The sequence below is a fragment of the Trichosurus vulpecula genome, chromosome 4, assembly GCF_011100635.1.
Source record: "Trichosurus vulpecula isolate mTriVul1 chromosome 4, mTriVul1.pri, whole genome shotgun sequence".
Taxonomy (NCBI): Eukaryota; Metazoa; Chordata; class Mammalia; order Diprotodontia; family Phalangeridae; genus Trichosurus; species Trichosurus vulpecula.
Genome location: NC_050576.1, coordinates 194,640,990 through 194,655,676, shown reverse-complemented (window position 1 = coordinate 194,655,676; position 14,687 = coordinate 194,640,990). Strand labels below are relative to the sequence as shown.

At 35.5% G+C, this 14,687-nt stretch overlaps 1 protein-coding gene across 1 annotated transcript in view; it reads right to left on the bottom strand.

Annotated features, from left to right (window-relative positions):
* The window catches only part of EFCAB13 (EF-hand calcium binding domain 13), a 196,437-nt gene that overhangs the window by 105,298 nt on the left and 76,452 nt on the right, over window positions 1-14,687 (bottom strand). Inside the window, exons 21-25 of the mRNA XM_036755639.1 lie at window positions 10,361-10,504; window positions 9,749-9,820; window positions 8,302-8,445; window positions 5,902-5,973; window positions 3,971-4,114 (exon numbers count right to left, since the gene is read on the bottom strand). Of these exons, the coding sequence (XP_036611534.1) occupies window positions 3,971-4,114; window positions 5,902-5,973; window positions 8,302-8,445; window positions 9,749-9,820; window positions 10,361-10,504 (576 nt within the window). The remainder of the gene's footprint in view (window positions 1-3,970; window positions 4,115-5,901; window positions 5,974-8,301; window positions 8,446-9,748; window positions 9,821-10,360; window positions 10,505-14,687) is intronic.

The following is a 14,687-nucleotide window of genomic DNA, read 5'->3' as shown; positions in this document are numbered from 1 at the left end:
CAAATTTTTGGCCTTAGTATATTTTTTGATAAGATCCTGTAAAGTCAGATGTTCTGGTTCTAAAAAAAAACATGGAGGAAAATGAAATCAGACATTCTAATAAAAATGAAGAGGATTCAATACAGTAATATCTACATAAGAAAAAAAGGCAAAACCCCCAGAGACAAGGGATGAGTAAAGTGGAGACCTGAGAGTTATTTGAAAAACTCTTGTTTCCTTTTGTGTTGTATAGACCAGGTCTAAATTAAAAGCTGTAGAATCAAATTTGAAAATTGATCCCTCTAGGAATAAAAGTTTGAGAATCTCAAAAAATATAACAGAGAGGGAAAGTAGGAATGAGGGGAGAAATCCTATTTCCTAACCTCCAAGTATAATATTAAGCAGCAATGATCAAAAATATTCATAAAAGACAGAAGATATTCTGGGAAGATGGTAGAGTAAGTCAGAAAACTTTTGGTTCTCCAAATTTCCTCCACAGAAAAAGACAGAACATTGCCTCAGAGGGAATGTAGAGCAGCAGAAAAAAGCAAAATTAGAGCAAAGCAGTTGTTCTCCTAAGTCAGACAACCTAAGAAGACTCCAGGAAAGATCTGACCTCCAGGGGCAGAGGTTCAGCCTGAGTGAAGTGCAAGCACCTCTAGGCCAACACTGTGGAATCAACAAACAAGCTCTGGGAGCAGCTGGAGTCGGGAGGTGGCCTCGGTCTTAGAAACTTAAATCTCAGGTCTGACCACTGACAAGGAGAATGTTGAAGGACCTTCCACTGGCAAAGGATGCCAAGCATGGCTGTGGGACTGCAAGAAGAAAGAGCTAGAACACACCTGGTGAGTATAATAGCAGAGGTGCAGAGACCCTGCTGGCTGTGGGCACTTGCAGGACAGCAGAACCTCTGGTTTCAGTTCAAAGGAAGAGAGTTCAGCTATACTTTGCAGCCACTGGAGGAACCTCAGGGAGTAAGATCATTTGTTGAACAGTATGATGGGGCTCTAGCCACAGCTTACAAGTAGAGAGGAGAACCCAAAGTTGAGCCCCAGGTCAGACCTCAGAAAATAACAGTAAGGACCTGAGGCTTGGGGCATTACTCCCCATGCCTTGGGACTAGAGATTGAAGACAAAATAGAGAAAAAAATAAGAGCAATCCAAGAAAATCAAGAAAATTATGAAATGAAAGCCAACCAATTTGAAACAGAGAACCAAAAATTTAAGAAAATAATTCCTTGAAAACTAGAATTGGGCAAAGGGAAGATAATGACATTCTAAGACACAAAGAAATAATAAAACAAAATCAAAAGAATGAAAAAAGAGAATATGAAACATCAGAAAAACAGCTGATCTGGATAACTGATTGAGGAGAAACAATATAACAGTTAGACTGCCTGAAAATTATGGTAAAAAAAGAATCTTGACATAATATTATAAGAAATTATCAAGGAAAATTGCCCTGAAGTTCTAGAATAAGAAGGCAAAGCAGAAATAGAAAAAATACACCAATCACCACCTGAAAGAAATCCCAGGAGGAAAATTTATGGTAATATCATAGCCAAGTTTCAGAGCTCTCAGGCTAAGGAGAAAATATTGGAAGCAACAAGAAAAAAAAAACAATTTAAATATCAAGGAGTACAGTAAGGATTACACAAGACCTAGCAGCTACTACATTGAAGGACTGTAGGTCTTGGAATACTATATTTTGTAGAGTAAAAGAGCTGGGATCACAACCAAGAGTAACTTACCCAGCAAAGTTAAGTATAATCCTAAATGAAAAAAGTGGATATTTAATGAACTGAAAGACTTTCAGGTATTTGTGACAAAAACAACAGAACCTAAAGGAAAACTTGTCATATAACATCTGGGAGAAATATAAAATAAACTTTAAGGACCAATTATAAGTCACTCAAGGTCAAATCATTTACTTCTTATATATGAAAGTATTATCAGCTCTGGCTGTCATTTTTATTTGGGTAGTTCAAAGAAAGGCTCAAGCTGATTTGAGTATAATGGGGTGATTCTAAAAACAAAATAAAACTGTAGGCAGAGATAAAAAAGTAGCAATTATCTCATACAAATGAGGCAAAAAAGGAAATATTGATAGAGAAGAAGCTAGGAGTGGGGAGGGCAGGTAGTGCTGAAACCTTATTCTCATCAGGAATGGGTTAAAGAGGAAAAACATATATATCCAGAAGGGTATAAAAGTCTTCTATATTCAAAAAGAAATAAGAGGACAAGGGAGGAATTTTTTTGAAGAGTAGGTAGGTTAAGGAATAGGAGAAGAAGGTAGTAGGTAGAAATAAAGCTGAGGAGTGAGGAGAGATAGCAATAGGGTGGAGAAGGATAGTGAGGAAAAATAGGAAGGAGGAAAATATACAAGTAATTATAGCTTAGACTGTGAATGGGATTAATTTACCCATGAAATGGAAACTGATAGCAGATTAAAAATTTGAATTCAACAATATGTTGCTTTCAGGAAATGCTATAAAAATGAGACACACACACAAACATAAAATAAAGGTCAGGGGTAGAATTTATTATATAAAAAGCAGGGGTAGTAATTATAATTAAGGCTAAAATAGATTTAATTGAAAGAGAAAAATAGGGAAACTACACTATCAGCCATATTATTCAATATTATTTTAGATCATTTAAAATAGCTAGATAGTATAAAATACCTGAGAGTATAACTGTCAAAACAGACACAGGAACTCTATGAACAAAACATAAAACACTTTGTATACGAATAAAGTCAGATCTAAATAATTGAAGTAATATTTATTGTTCATGGGTAGGTAAATCCAATAAAATTTTTAAAATGACAATTTTACCTAATTAATCTATCTGTGTAATACCATCCCAATTAAATTACTAAAAAATGTTGTCTTACTGCATTTGAAAAGATAATAACAAAGTTCATTTAGAAAAACAAAAGGTCAGGAACTTCAAACATACCAGGAGAAAAAAGACGTAAAGGAAGCAGATCCAGTAGTATCAGACCTTAAACCATATTATAAGGTGAGAGCATTGTTGGAGTGTAAAATGGATAATTTTGATTATTTTAAATTAAAAATTTTGTGTATAAATAAAACCTATGCAGCCAAGAATAAAAGGAATGAAGAAAATTGGGGAAATTGTAGACAATCTCTCAGATAGAATGGGATTGGGTTGCTTTAGAAAAAGACATGGAAAGACTTGGACTTATGAAAGATGCTATCTAGCTTCAGAGAAACAGATGACAAGTAGAAATAAGTATAGTACAGTCTTACATATATGTGTATGAGTGTATATGTGTATACATGTGTATGTTTATAGATATCTATGTATACATATAATGTATGTGTACATATATACACATATATATGTATATATGTATGTATATATATTTATATGTACATAGATAGATAGATAAAATCCAGGCTTAACTGTAGCCTTCTTTGGGGTAGGGGAAGGGGAGAAGGAGGGGAAAAAATAAAGTAAAAAGTACACAGCAGAGAACAAAAGAAAACTTACAAGGAAGCAAAGAAAAGTTGGACAGCTTTGAAAACAATGCCTAGTATTTATTATATGGATTTTCTTGAAGTGGATATTTATTGCTTTATATTGAATCCTTTCTTGTGTTCTGCTGTGTACATGGCAATGTTTTTTCCTTATTTTTTTGTACTTAAGTTTAAAATAAATGCAAAAACTTTAAAAAATATGTTAAGACAGAAAAAAGTAGATCGTTGGAAGAGACTGGATAAGGAAGAAATAGAAACAAGTGATCTTACCTGTTATTCAAGAAAACCCCAAACGTAAATTACTTGGGGAAGAAACTCACCATCTGACAACTATTGTTGGGAAAACTGGAAAGCAGTATGGCAGCAATTGGGCCTGTGACTGCAACTGAAATTTTAGCTTTGTCATGAGAAAGGACACATGTTCTCATGTGTCACATGTTCACGCTCTGAGTGAATATTGTCTTGTGTCTATCTGAAGAACTCACCTTCAGGCTCCATAGATTTCACTGTCTCTTTAAGCTTTTCGTCAGTTAACTCAAATCCCCAGCTCTGCAGGGCTGGAGACAGATCAGGCTTCTTGATTTTCCCATCAGTGACACTGCTGAGGACAGTCCATGCCTTTTTTAATCCTACATACATATCCAAATAAAAACATAAATTGATTCAGCAACAGCAACAACAAAATACGAAACCATACAAAAGCCTGATATGGGGATTGTCTTCATTTTTAAGAGCTGAGCTTCTCGTGTTTATGGCTTCTCTGAAGTGATCTAGGTAGCTAGGTGGCTCAATGGATAGAGTGTGGGGTCTGGAGTCAGGAAGACCTGAGTTCAAATATTTCTGGCACTTATTAGCTGTGTGACGGTAGGCAAGACACTTAACCTCTGTTTGCCTCAGTTTCCTTATCTATGCAATGAGGATGATAATAGTACCTCCCTCCCAGGGTTGATTTGAGGTTCAAACAAGATAATAATTGTAAAGTGCTTAGCACATAGTAAATGCTAGTTAAATGTTAGATATTATTAGCTGTTATTATTATTATCTAATAGCTGAAAGGTCCCACACATGCACCATAAAAAATGCTAACTGCTTTTAAGAAGACACCAATGAGATGAAATTTTGTTAAGTGATCACAGGTAGAATATTAAGTCATGCCAAAAATAAACAGCATATTGCCTACTTAAAGTTTCTAAAAGCTCTTTCTCTTGAGACTGGTTGATTAACAATCAAAGCTAGCTTCTTATTTTAAAAAAAGCCAGTGCCCTTCAACTAGCCACAAAATCCAAAGGACAGCAGTTCATGACCAAGTGGAAGTGATTTCTTTTGCCATTTCCCATCTGTCTAAACTTACACAACCCCAAGGCAACTTTTGGGCCTCCAAAGTTTGCCCTGCCCTGGAGAGTACATATTAGGACCAAAATGGATATAAGGACAAGTTCTGGATCACAGTGAGAAGCAGGGGATCTATCTTGTATCAGATGCCAGAGTTTCAGGGATATCTGTCTATACATATTGATTCAGGGCCTCTTGAAGCTTCTGAGATACTTGAGTACAATGTAAACAGAACCAAATCAGAGCCCTTCTCCCAAGGTGCACCCCTCTATTTTCCACTGCCCAGAGTAGCTAACAAACTCCAAGAAGGGAGAGTCTACCCTCGGGAGAGATAACCCAGCATTAGCTCTGCTCCCATGGGCTCCAGACCAAGAATTGCCTTGCAGCTAAAGAGGATGACACAAGCAGCAAAATGCCAGCATTTGCTTGACTGAAGCCAAATCTGGGCTGGAAGTTACCACTGGAGATTCATTACTGGCATTCCTATGTAAAAAAAAATTCTTACCTATCTTTTAGGATCCTTCTTCTCCATGAAGCCTTCCCAGACAACTCACTACCATACTGATCTCCTAACTCATTGCACTAATCATTGCACTTGCTGGAAAAATTTCTCAAATACTGGTGTTGCTTGTGCATTGTTATCATGTGTTAACTTGTATTTGACAAGGATCATGCTTTATGTGTCTCTGAATGGCACCCATAATACTTAGAAATGTGTCTTTCAGCATCCAATTATCAGGCATTCGTTTTGCCAATTTAAAACCATCCTCTTATTTTCTTTTTTTTTGTTTTTTTTTTTTGCCAGGGCAATTGGGGTTAAGTGACTTGCCAAAGGTCACACAGCTAGTAATTGTGTCAAGCGTCTAAGGCCAGATTTGAACTCAGGTCTTCCAGGAAGACTCCAGGGCCGGTGATCTGCGCCACCTAGCTGCCCCCATCCTCTTATTTTCAAAAGAATTAAAATGGAGAAGGACATTGGTGCAACAGCTAAAGGTTAGATTCATACTTATTTAAAAAGGCAACAAGAGATGAACAAAAAACAAGAACAGAGAGGATTCACTCTTCTTTTTAAAAAAATTCATACCATGAGGCCTTGTAACTTGCGGAGTCTTAGACAATATCTCGATAACATCCTTTATTTTTACTGATCCATCATCTACAAAAGGAAAGGGAGAAAAATCCATTAGAGAGAAAAGAAAGCCATATTAAGTCAGTCTTAACAAAGAAAAGCAGAATATTGGCAAAGGACAATCCTCAACTTTCTTGTACTAAATGCTTCCCCGACACTAATTTTATTATCTGCTCCTTCTAATACCTTTCATTTGTCTTATTTTTTTTTAAAAATTCATAATACATTTTAGAAGCATAAAAGACATAATAAACTTAATAGTTTTGTGTTGTTCCTTTTAAGACAATAAAATATTTTCCCTAGGAAAAACTACAAGCTGAGCTTGACTTACAATGACAAGACTGTTAAACTCCTATCAAATCCAATTCCAAAGTTTTTGTTGCTGTTCTTATTTTTAAATAAGTTTACTTTAAAAGAACCATATCTGTTCTCTGGTTCTAATCCTTCTCTCCATCCCTCTCATCTATGATTTTCTCATTGTCTCTTTATGATCTCTCTTTTATTTTTCTTTCTCTATTTATTTTTACAAGTATTCATTACCTTTCCTTTCTAATGTGCTTGACCTGAAAAAATAGAAAAATAAAAAAAAACCCCAAAATCTTTATGACAAATATTCATAGTCTAGGAAAACAGATTCCCACATTGTACATGTCCAAAAATGGATGTATCTCATTCTGCATTTAAGCTCATTATCACTTTGGTAGCATGTGGACGAGATTAATCTTTAGCCCTCTGGACTCATGGTCTATCATTGCATTGATCAGAGTTCTAAAGTCTTTGAAAACTGTTTTATCTGTAGTGTTATCATTGTATAAATTATTCTCCTAGTCCTATTCACTTCATTCTGTGTCAGTTCAAAGAAGTCTTTACTATTTCCTCTAAAACTGCCCAAGAAACTGTCATTTCTTATAACGATATATAATATATTTCATTACATTCAATATTGCAATAATACTATTTCAATTATATTCAATTACATTACAATAATATTTCATTACATTCACGTACAACTGTTCCCCAATATGTGGGCACCTCCCTATTTCCAGTTTGGGGCTACTATGAAAAGAGTTGCTACAAATATTTTTGCACATAGAGGTCCTTTTCCTTTTTTGTTGATATCTTTGGGATAGCCCTAATAGTGGTATAGCTGGATCAAACTTTATGCACAGTTTTAATAACTTTGTAGATATAGTTCAGAATTGCTTTCCAGAATGACTGGACCAATTCATAGGTCCACCAATAGTGCACATCCAAATTTCTTTTTACCAAAGAAAAAAACTACAAAACATTGTTTATAGAAATAAAGACAGACATAAATAACTAGAGAGATATTAGTTGTCCATATGTAGGATGAGCCAATACAACTAAAAATTGTAATACTGCCTAAATTTATTTATTTAATACAGTACCAAACTACCAAAGGATTACTTTACAGGATGAGAAAAAATAACAAAGTTCTTATATAGAGGCATGAAGAGTCAAGAATCACTAAGGAAATAATGAAAAAAATGTATGAGTATAAAGGGCCACTAACTGACCAGATAGCAAACTTTACTACCCAAATAGTAATCCTCAAAATGATTTGGTACTGTTCTTAAAAATATAGACATTGATCAGTGCAACAGATTAAGGACACAACACAGAGAAACAAACACACCTAGTAACCTAGCATTTAATAAATGCAAAGACTCCAGGCTCTTGGGGTGAAGATTCTCACTATTTGATTAAAGTTTCTGGGAAAACTGCATAGCAGTCCTGCAAAAATTAGATTTAGACCAATACCTCACATGTTATACCAAGAAAATCTCCAAGTGGATCTATGACTTAGCTCTAATTTTAGAGAATTTAATTCTCTCACTTAAAGAAATAAGGAAGCAATTACCTATCAGATCTATAGATGTGGGAAGCAATCATGATCAAAAAAGGAACAGAGAGGATCACAGAAAATAAATAAGTTTTTGCACATACAAACTCAATATGTCTGATTAGAAGGAATACGATTAACTAGAAAAAAATCTTTACAGCAAACAGTAGGAGCTTAATAAAAAGTGAATTGAATTTCCTGTTAATACAGGTTTGCCTCCTTTCCCAACCTGCTGCTATTCCTTTCCCACTCTGTTTTTAAGAGACTGGGTAGACTACTTAAAGCTAAGTCAATTATTACAACTGCTCTAACCTCCAGCTCCCTCCCAATTCTCTAAATTATAGGAATGTTTAATTTTTATTTTTTTCACTGAAAAGAACATAATACAAACATATATGTGTGCATATACATATATATATATACATATACACATTCACATTCACATAAATACAGAATATATAATAGATAACCTGACAGGCCCAAATACTCACCATCAGGGGGAATCAATTTTAGGACTTCTTCAAGGTCTTTATCAGGTAACTTCATCCCCAAACTCTCCAATGTATGGGACAGATCATCGACCTTGACTTTCCCATTACTCATTTTGTTGACCATATCCCATGCATCCTCTATCTCTATATGTATGAATGAATGAAAGGACAAAACTATTAGTTGAAGACTCTTCAAAAACATATAAAAACTTGATCTGGGGAGTATTATCCACTTTCTAAAGCAGGGCTCCCTGTGTTTCTGCCTTTTCTGAAGTGAGATCCTAGGATTTAGAGCTTGGGCTTTTAGAAAGTTATTTAGTATAATTCATTCATTTTTATTTTATTTTTTGAGTCTAGGTCTCCCTATCTTGCTCTGGGTGGAAGTACAACAGTCTATTGTGGTCCAATACCACTATTGATAAGCACCAAAGCTTTGACATGCTCCATTTTCAAACTGGACTCCAGGCTTGGGATTCTGTTGACAGCACCACCAGTAGTAGTAATAGTAATGGTAGTGGTAGTAGTAATAATAGTGGTAGTAGAAGTAGTAGTTATAATAATATCAGTAGTAATAGTGGTAGTAATTGTATTAATAGCAGCACTGGTTGGAGGAGTGGTAGTGGTGGTAATAGTAGTAATAGCGCGGTAGCAATAGTACTACGCTAAGTGCTTTTTACAAATATTTTCTCATTTGATCCTCACAACAACCCTGCAATATAGATACTGTTATTATCCCCATTTTACAGTTGAGGAAACTGAGGCAAACAGAGCTTAAGTTATTTGCTTAGCTAATAATTAGCACAACCAATAAGGATCTGGGGCCAAATCTTAACTCACATCTTCCTGACTCCAGGTACAAAGCTCTATCCAATATAGCATCTAACAGCGTGGGGATTTACTAGAAGCACTCTTTGATAATAGGTGATCTCAAGCTATTCCAAGTAAGTCCTATCCATCCTCCAGGCCTAACTCACAGTAAAATAAATATTTGCAGTTTGAAGGGATCTTAGAAACGAAATCTCCTCATCTTACTGAGGAAACAGAGGCAGAGAAAGGTTAAGTGACTTGTTCAAAGTCACACATCTAAGTGTCTGAGGAAGGATTGGAACTCAGGTGTTCCTGACTCCAAGTCCAGCATTCTATCACTTCATCACCTAAGTTCCACATCTTGCATAAAATCTTTCCAGCCCATCCAGTCCCATACAAAGCTCTTCCCCTTCCCTGAACTAAGAGCCCATTCTATCTGAAACACACAGTGTGTAACCTAATCATGTACTGTCCTTGTAACACTTTTTGTATTGTTATCTTGTATGACTATTTAATACTTTTACTGTTATATAACTTTTTGCATTTATATCTTTTCTGCCCCCCAAGTAAATTTTAAGCTAACTCATAGTTTTTAAAGTTGTGAAAATAAAAATGTTTCTGTTTCGAAATTCATACTCACTTTGGCATTTATCAAATTTTTTTGTTGCAGCCAAGTTATTGACAAAGTTCTTTAAATTCACAGTTCCATCCTCTGCCAGAAGAAGAAGAAGAAGAAGAAGAAGAAGAAGAAGAAGAAGAAGAAGAAGAAGAAGAAGAAGAAGAAAAACAATTTAGACATTCCAGTGAAAAGTAAACCGATAGTCAAGTCTACAAAGTACAGTTAAAGTGTTGAGTAGACCAAAACCAAACTAAAAGCTGTCCCAAAAACTAGCTTGAGAATTACTTGTTCCCATACCCTTGGTTTATCATATTTTAAAACAATTTAGATAATTTACATTTTTAACAATGAAATACAGAAGCATAAGGTACATGACACAAATCCAAACTGTTTTAAACTTCAGTAAGTAACAAAGTTAACCTAAAAAGATCTCAAGATGTATATAGGACTTAACAATGAAAAGGATTTGGTCATGTCAAATACAATTTTCTAGGCTTCCTTTAAAAAATCAACAACAACAAATATACCAATAAGTAAATATACGCTTATACCCAACTAATTGAGAGAAACTTCTATATGGGAATGATTGTATATGGAATCCTGTCTTCCCATCCCCGCCCCCAAAATACTCACCATTGACACTAGTGGCATCCAACGCTTCCTGTATTTTTTCATCACTTAAGTGGATTCCCAAGACACGTAGCCTTTCCTGAAGCTCAGGGACAATGTTTTCATCACTTTTGCGAATGTTGATTTGACTAAGAGACTCTTTAATGCCTAGAAAGAGGAATTGTCATCATCATTAATCATCATCAAAATATGGAGATCTGGTTGAGGAGATGAGAATCACATGGAAACAAGATGAATACCGCAATAGCATCCTTGCAACATTGTCACTGAAGTCATATCGTGGATGCTTTCTTGCAAGGAGCCTAAAGATAATGAGTTATGTTCAACTGCAAAAAAGGAATTACTGTATTCACACACACACACACACACACTCACACACACACACACACAAGCAACTAAGTCATGAACAGAGATAGAGACTGGACCTGTGTTTATGCTAATATGGGGAGCTCCTGGATGAAGAAACCCCCTCTTCGCAACACAGGTCAGCACCTTCTCTCAATTTATAGTCTCAGAGTTGACTGAGTCATTAGCCTAAGGTTCATACAGTCAATATGAGTCATAGGCAGGGTTTGGTCCCAGGTCTTCCAGGCCTCAAAGCTAACTCTCTAAAATATCTAAGAATAATAGCAGGAGAGTGAGGAAATTGAAGGAATTGGAGCAGCAAGGGGTGGTGGGAATTGAGTGAACTACTGTTATCTCCATCTTGTTATTCTGTTTGGGGCTAGCTCAGTGCCCTTTGTATTCAATTATGGGTCTAGGTCCAACTTCTTGTGAGAAAAATTTATTCAATTAAGGAAATGGAGAGAAAACCTGAATGTGTTGTTTGAACTTAGCCCTGCATGGCTGGGAAACTGGACCACCCTAACCAGCTGCTTATAGATCCTTAACTAAGGACCTAGGTTATGCTGACCAGAAACCCATTAGATTCAAAGACTGAGACAAGGAGTTTTCTAAGAATTGTACAACTTATCTGAAAATTGGTCCTGTACTAATTGGTCACTTATTTGTTGCATGTCCCTTTGATTGTATGAAGACACTCGGGGGGAATAGGGCTCATCTTTTCTGTTTTCAGGGAATTACACCTGTTTACTCTCCCCCTCCCAATCTAGAAAGTTTCTAATCTTTCCTCCAATTAAAAATCACATTACCTAATTTTATATCCTGGTTATTAATTGCTTTCTTTTAATTAATTAAGCTTATTTGATTGTTTTTAATGTATAAAAGTCTGTCTCTCCCTGTATCCAGGGTCCCGCCCTAAGCTGAGGAAGGGGCCTGGTCCCGATTCCTTGGACAATTGGCATGCATTGCTTAATAAATCTAAATGCTGAGAAACTCTAACCTTTGTTTCCTCAGTCATTTCATCTTTCATTCACCATAATAAACAAGTTATTCTAGAACAGACTGCCATCTGAATTCCATCAAAAGATATGAGAACAAGATAAGTGGTTTATAAAAACTGTGTAACATATCACTGTAGGCTGCAAAAAATTATCACCTACTAAATACCTAGTAAGACATAATCTTGTGGCCAGAGTCACACATGAGAAGCTCACTGTTTTTCATAACCTAATGGATAACAAAAGCAGATTCCAAAATACTCATAAGAATTCAAAAAAATAATTTTACCAGAACTAGAACATTATCACAGACAAAACTATTGCCTGCAATTGCCAAAACTGTTCTATACAAAATTTAAAAATATTTTAATATATAACTCTCACCAAATCCTCAAAATTCTAAGCTACAAGGGATGAAAAGCTTTCAAAATATAGAGACATAGTGGAAGTAATTAAAATCATGTGAGAACAGGAAGAAGTACATTATCATTGTCATCTCTAATCAAATGAGATAAAATACATAAAGTGCATTAAAACCCTAAAGTCTATATAAATACTATTATTGTTATTATAATCATTATCTTCTCTGTCCTCCTGTCTACTACTGAAGAAGTCCCAAGGATACTTCCAGACAGTCAACTGAAGATGTATTTATGTCTCATTACTTCTGTTCAGTTACAAAAATTCAGTCATTTTATCCACATGTGCAATAGTTTCCGGGACATAATACACAAAATAATAATAGCAAAAGAGTGAACTGTTCCAAATATTTTTCTATCTGAACTCCACCAGACTATATGACAGATTATAAAACTCCATCACAATAATAATAACTGGCATACACACACTATCTCATTTGAGCCTCACAAAACCCTTGTTGGGTAGGTACTTTGGTTAGTTATTACAGATGACTAAAATGAGACATGCCAGGGTCCCACAACTACTTTATGTCTGGAGTGGGATTTGAACTCAGTCCTTTCTAACTCCAGATCCAGCATTTTATCTTCTACACCATAGTACCTTTCCATACAGAAACCTCATAGGAAAATGTAATGATGACAAGGAGAAGTTTGCGTTACTTCCCCTCTACACAAGGAAATCAAATCATACCTGTGAAGTAGCACTTGCCAATATATAAAAGAGTGTGACACACTGAGTATTAAACTCACTTTAAATATTAAAGAGATTAGAACGTTCACAGGATTTCTTAGTTATTTGACTGAAAGATTCTACAAAACTAGCATGTAATAAACTATAGAGCCCTGATCAATATCTATTTCACCAGAACATATATCCTTAAGTTTCTCAGTAGGCATACCCTGGCATACTACTGATCTGGTCAATATCATTTCCCAATAGATTCTTTGATTAAAGTATGTGAAAGACAACACAGAACAGTTTTTCATTGAAGTATTTCATTGAAGGCCCTTGGATAAGTTTGTCTTGTTTATGTTGTCCATTATTTCTGAAATAAATTGAATTATAGACAGAAATTTACCTGGATTTCTATGATCTGAACTCAAATTATGCTTGACTTTACTTGTTGAACAAGCAAAGCCTTAATAGAGATTACACCACGTGCTGATCCAAGATGGTAGTTATAAGCCCTAATTGTTAATACGGCCTCTCAAAAAGTTAATCCTATTGCACTGTTATCCTTGGGAGTAACCTGTTCAGTTGATCAAGATACGAGTCCATTACTGATATTAGGACACTTAGATGAGCAGATCTAGGTTTTATCACTCAGATACTAGTTTTTTGTCTCCTCCCTTGCCCAGGTCACCACAACCACATTTTATAACATATCCTAGTGTACTATAGGCCAATAGGTTTGATTTAGTAAGGGGAATTTATGCTCTAAAAGGTCTTTTTATCTTAAATGAGATCCCTGTCTCTGAACAGGAAGATTAATGAGAGAGAGAGAGAGACAGAGAGAGAGAGAGAGAGAGAGAGAGAGAGAGAGAGAGAGAGAGAATGAAAGAAAAAAAAGAAAGAGAGAAAGAAAAAAGAAAGAAAGAAAAAACAGAGAGAGAGAAGGAAAGAGAGAGAAAGGATCTCTCATTAGGACATTCACACAAGTTCCTGGGAGTTATGCAAAAGAAAAAAATGTAACAAAAACCTGCTATAACGTAATCTTTGCTATGATACCATTCAATTGATCGCCTAGCTATATCAGATTGCTACGATGGAACTACCTTCCCTCTGTAGCATTATTTCACCTATTTTCTTTCCCCACAAAACCAATATGGGGCAGGATATGCCTATATTTTTATGAAGTAGAAATGGGGATAAATAGGAAACCCTTCAGTTGCAGCTATAAAATACTATTTTAAATATTGCTTATAATTAAAATACTTATTGAATGATTGTACACGTATGGCCTATATCAGATTGCACACTGTCTTGGGGAAGAGGGAGGGGAAGGAGGGGGAGGAAAATTTAAAACTCAAAATCTTACAAAAATAAATGTTGAAAAATAAAAATAAAATAAATATTTTGAAATGAAATAAAATACTTATTGAAGACAATAAAAGTTTCACTGATAACAACAGATCTAGAACTTTCAAGGAAGGAAATGAATTCTTCCTGTGGACTTTATTTCCATGTTCTCATTTCCCTTGTGTATACCCATATATGTACATTTGTGTGTTCATCTGAGTGCTATATTTTATTCTTAATTGACAGCTGTTTTATTAGCAGTTATCATTCTCTGGCATTTGCCTACAGAAGAACTTGTGCATAAAAAAGTCCTGGCTAAGGTAAGGAATAGGTAATAGGAGCACAGTTTCATATAAGGAATGGGTGGGGGCAGAGCCAAGATGGTGGTGTGAAAATAGGGACTTGCTTGAGCTCTCCCTCAAATCCCTCCAAACACCTGTAAAAAATGACTCTAAACAAATTCTAGAGCTACAGAACCCACAAAATGACAGAGTGAAACAAGTCAAGCCTGGATGGTCCCTGGGAAGGGTCTATTGCACCATGCTGGGAGC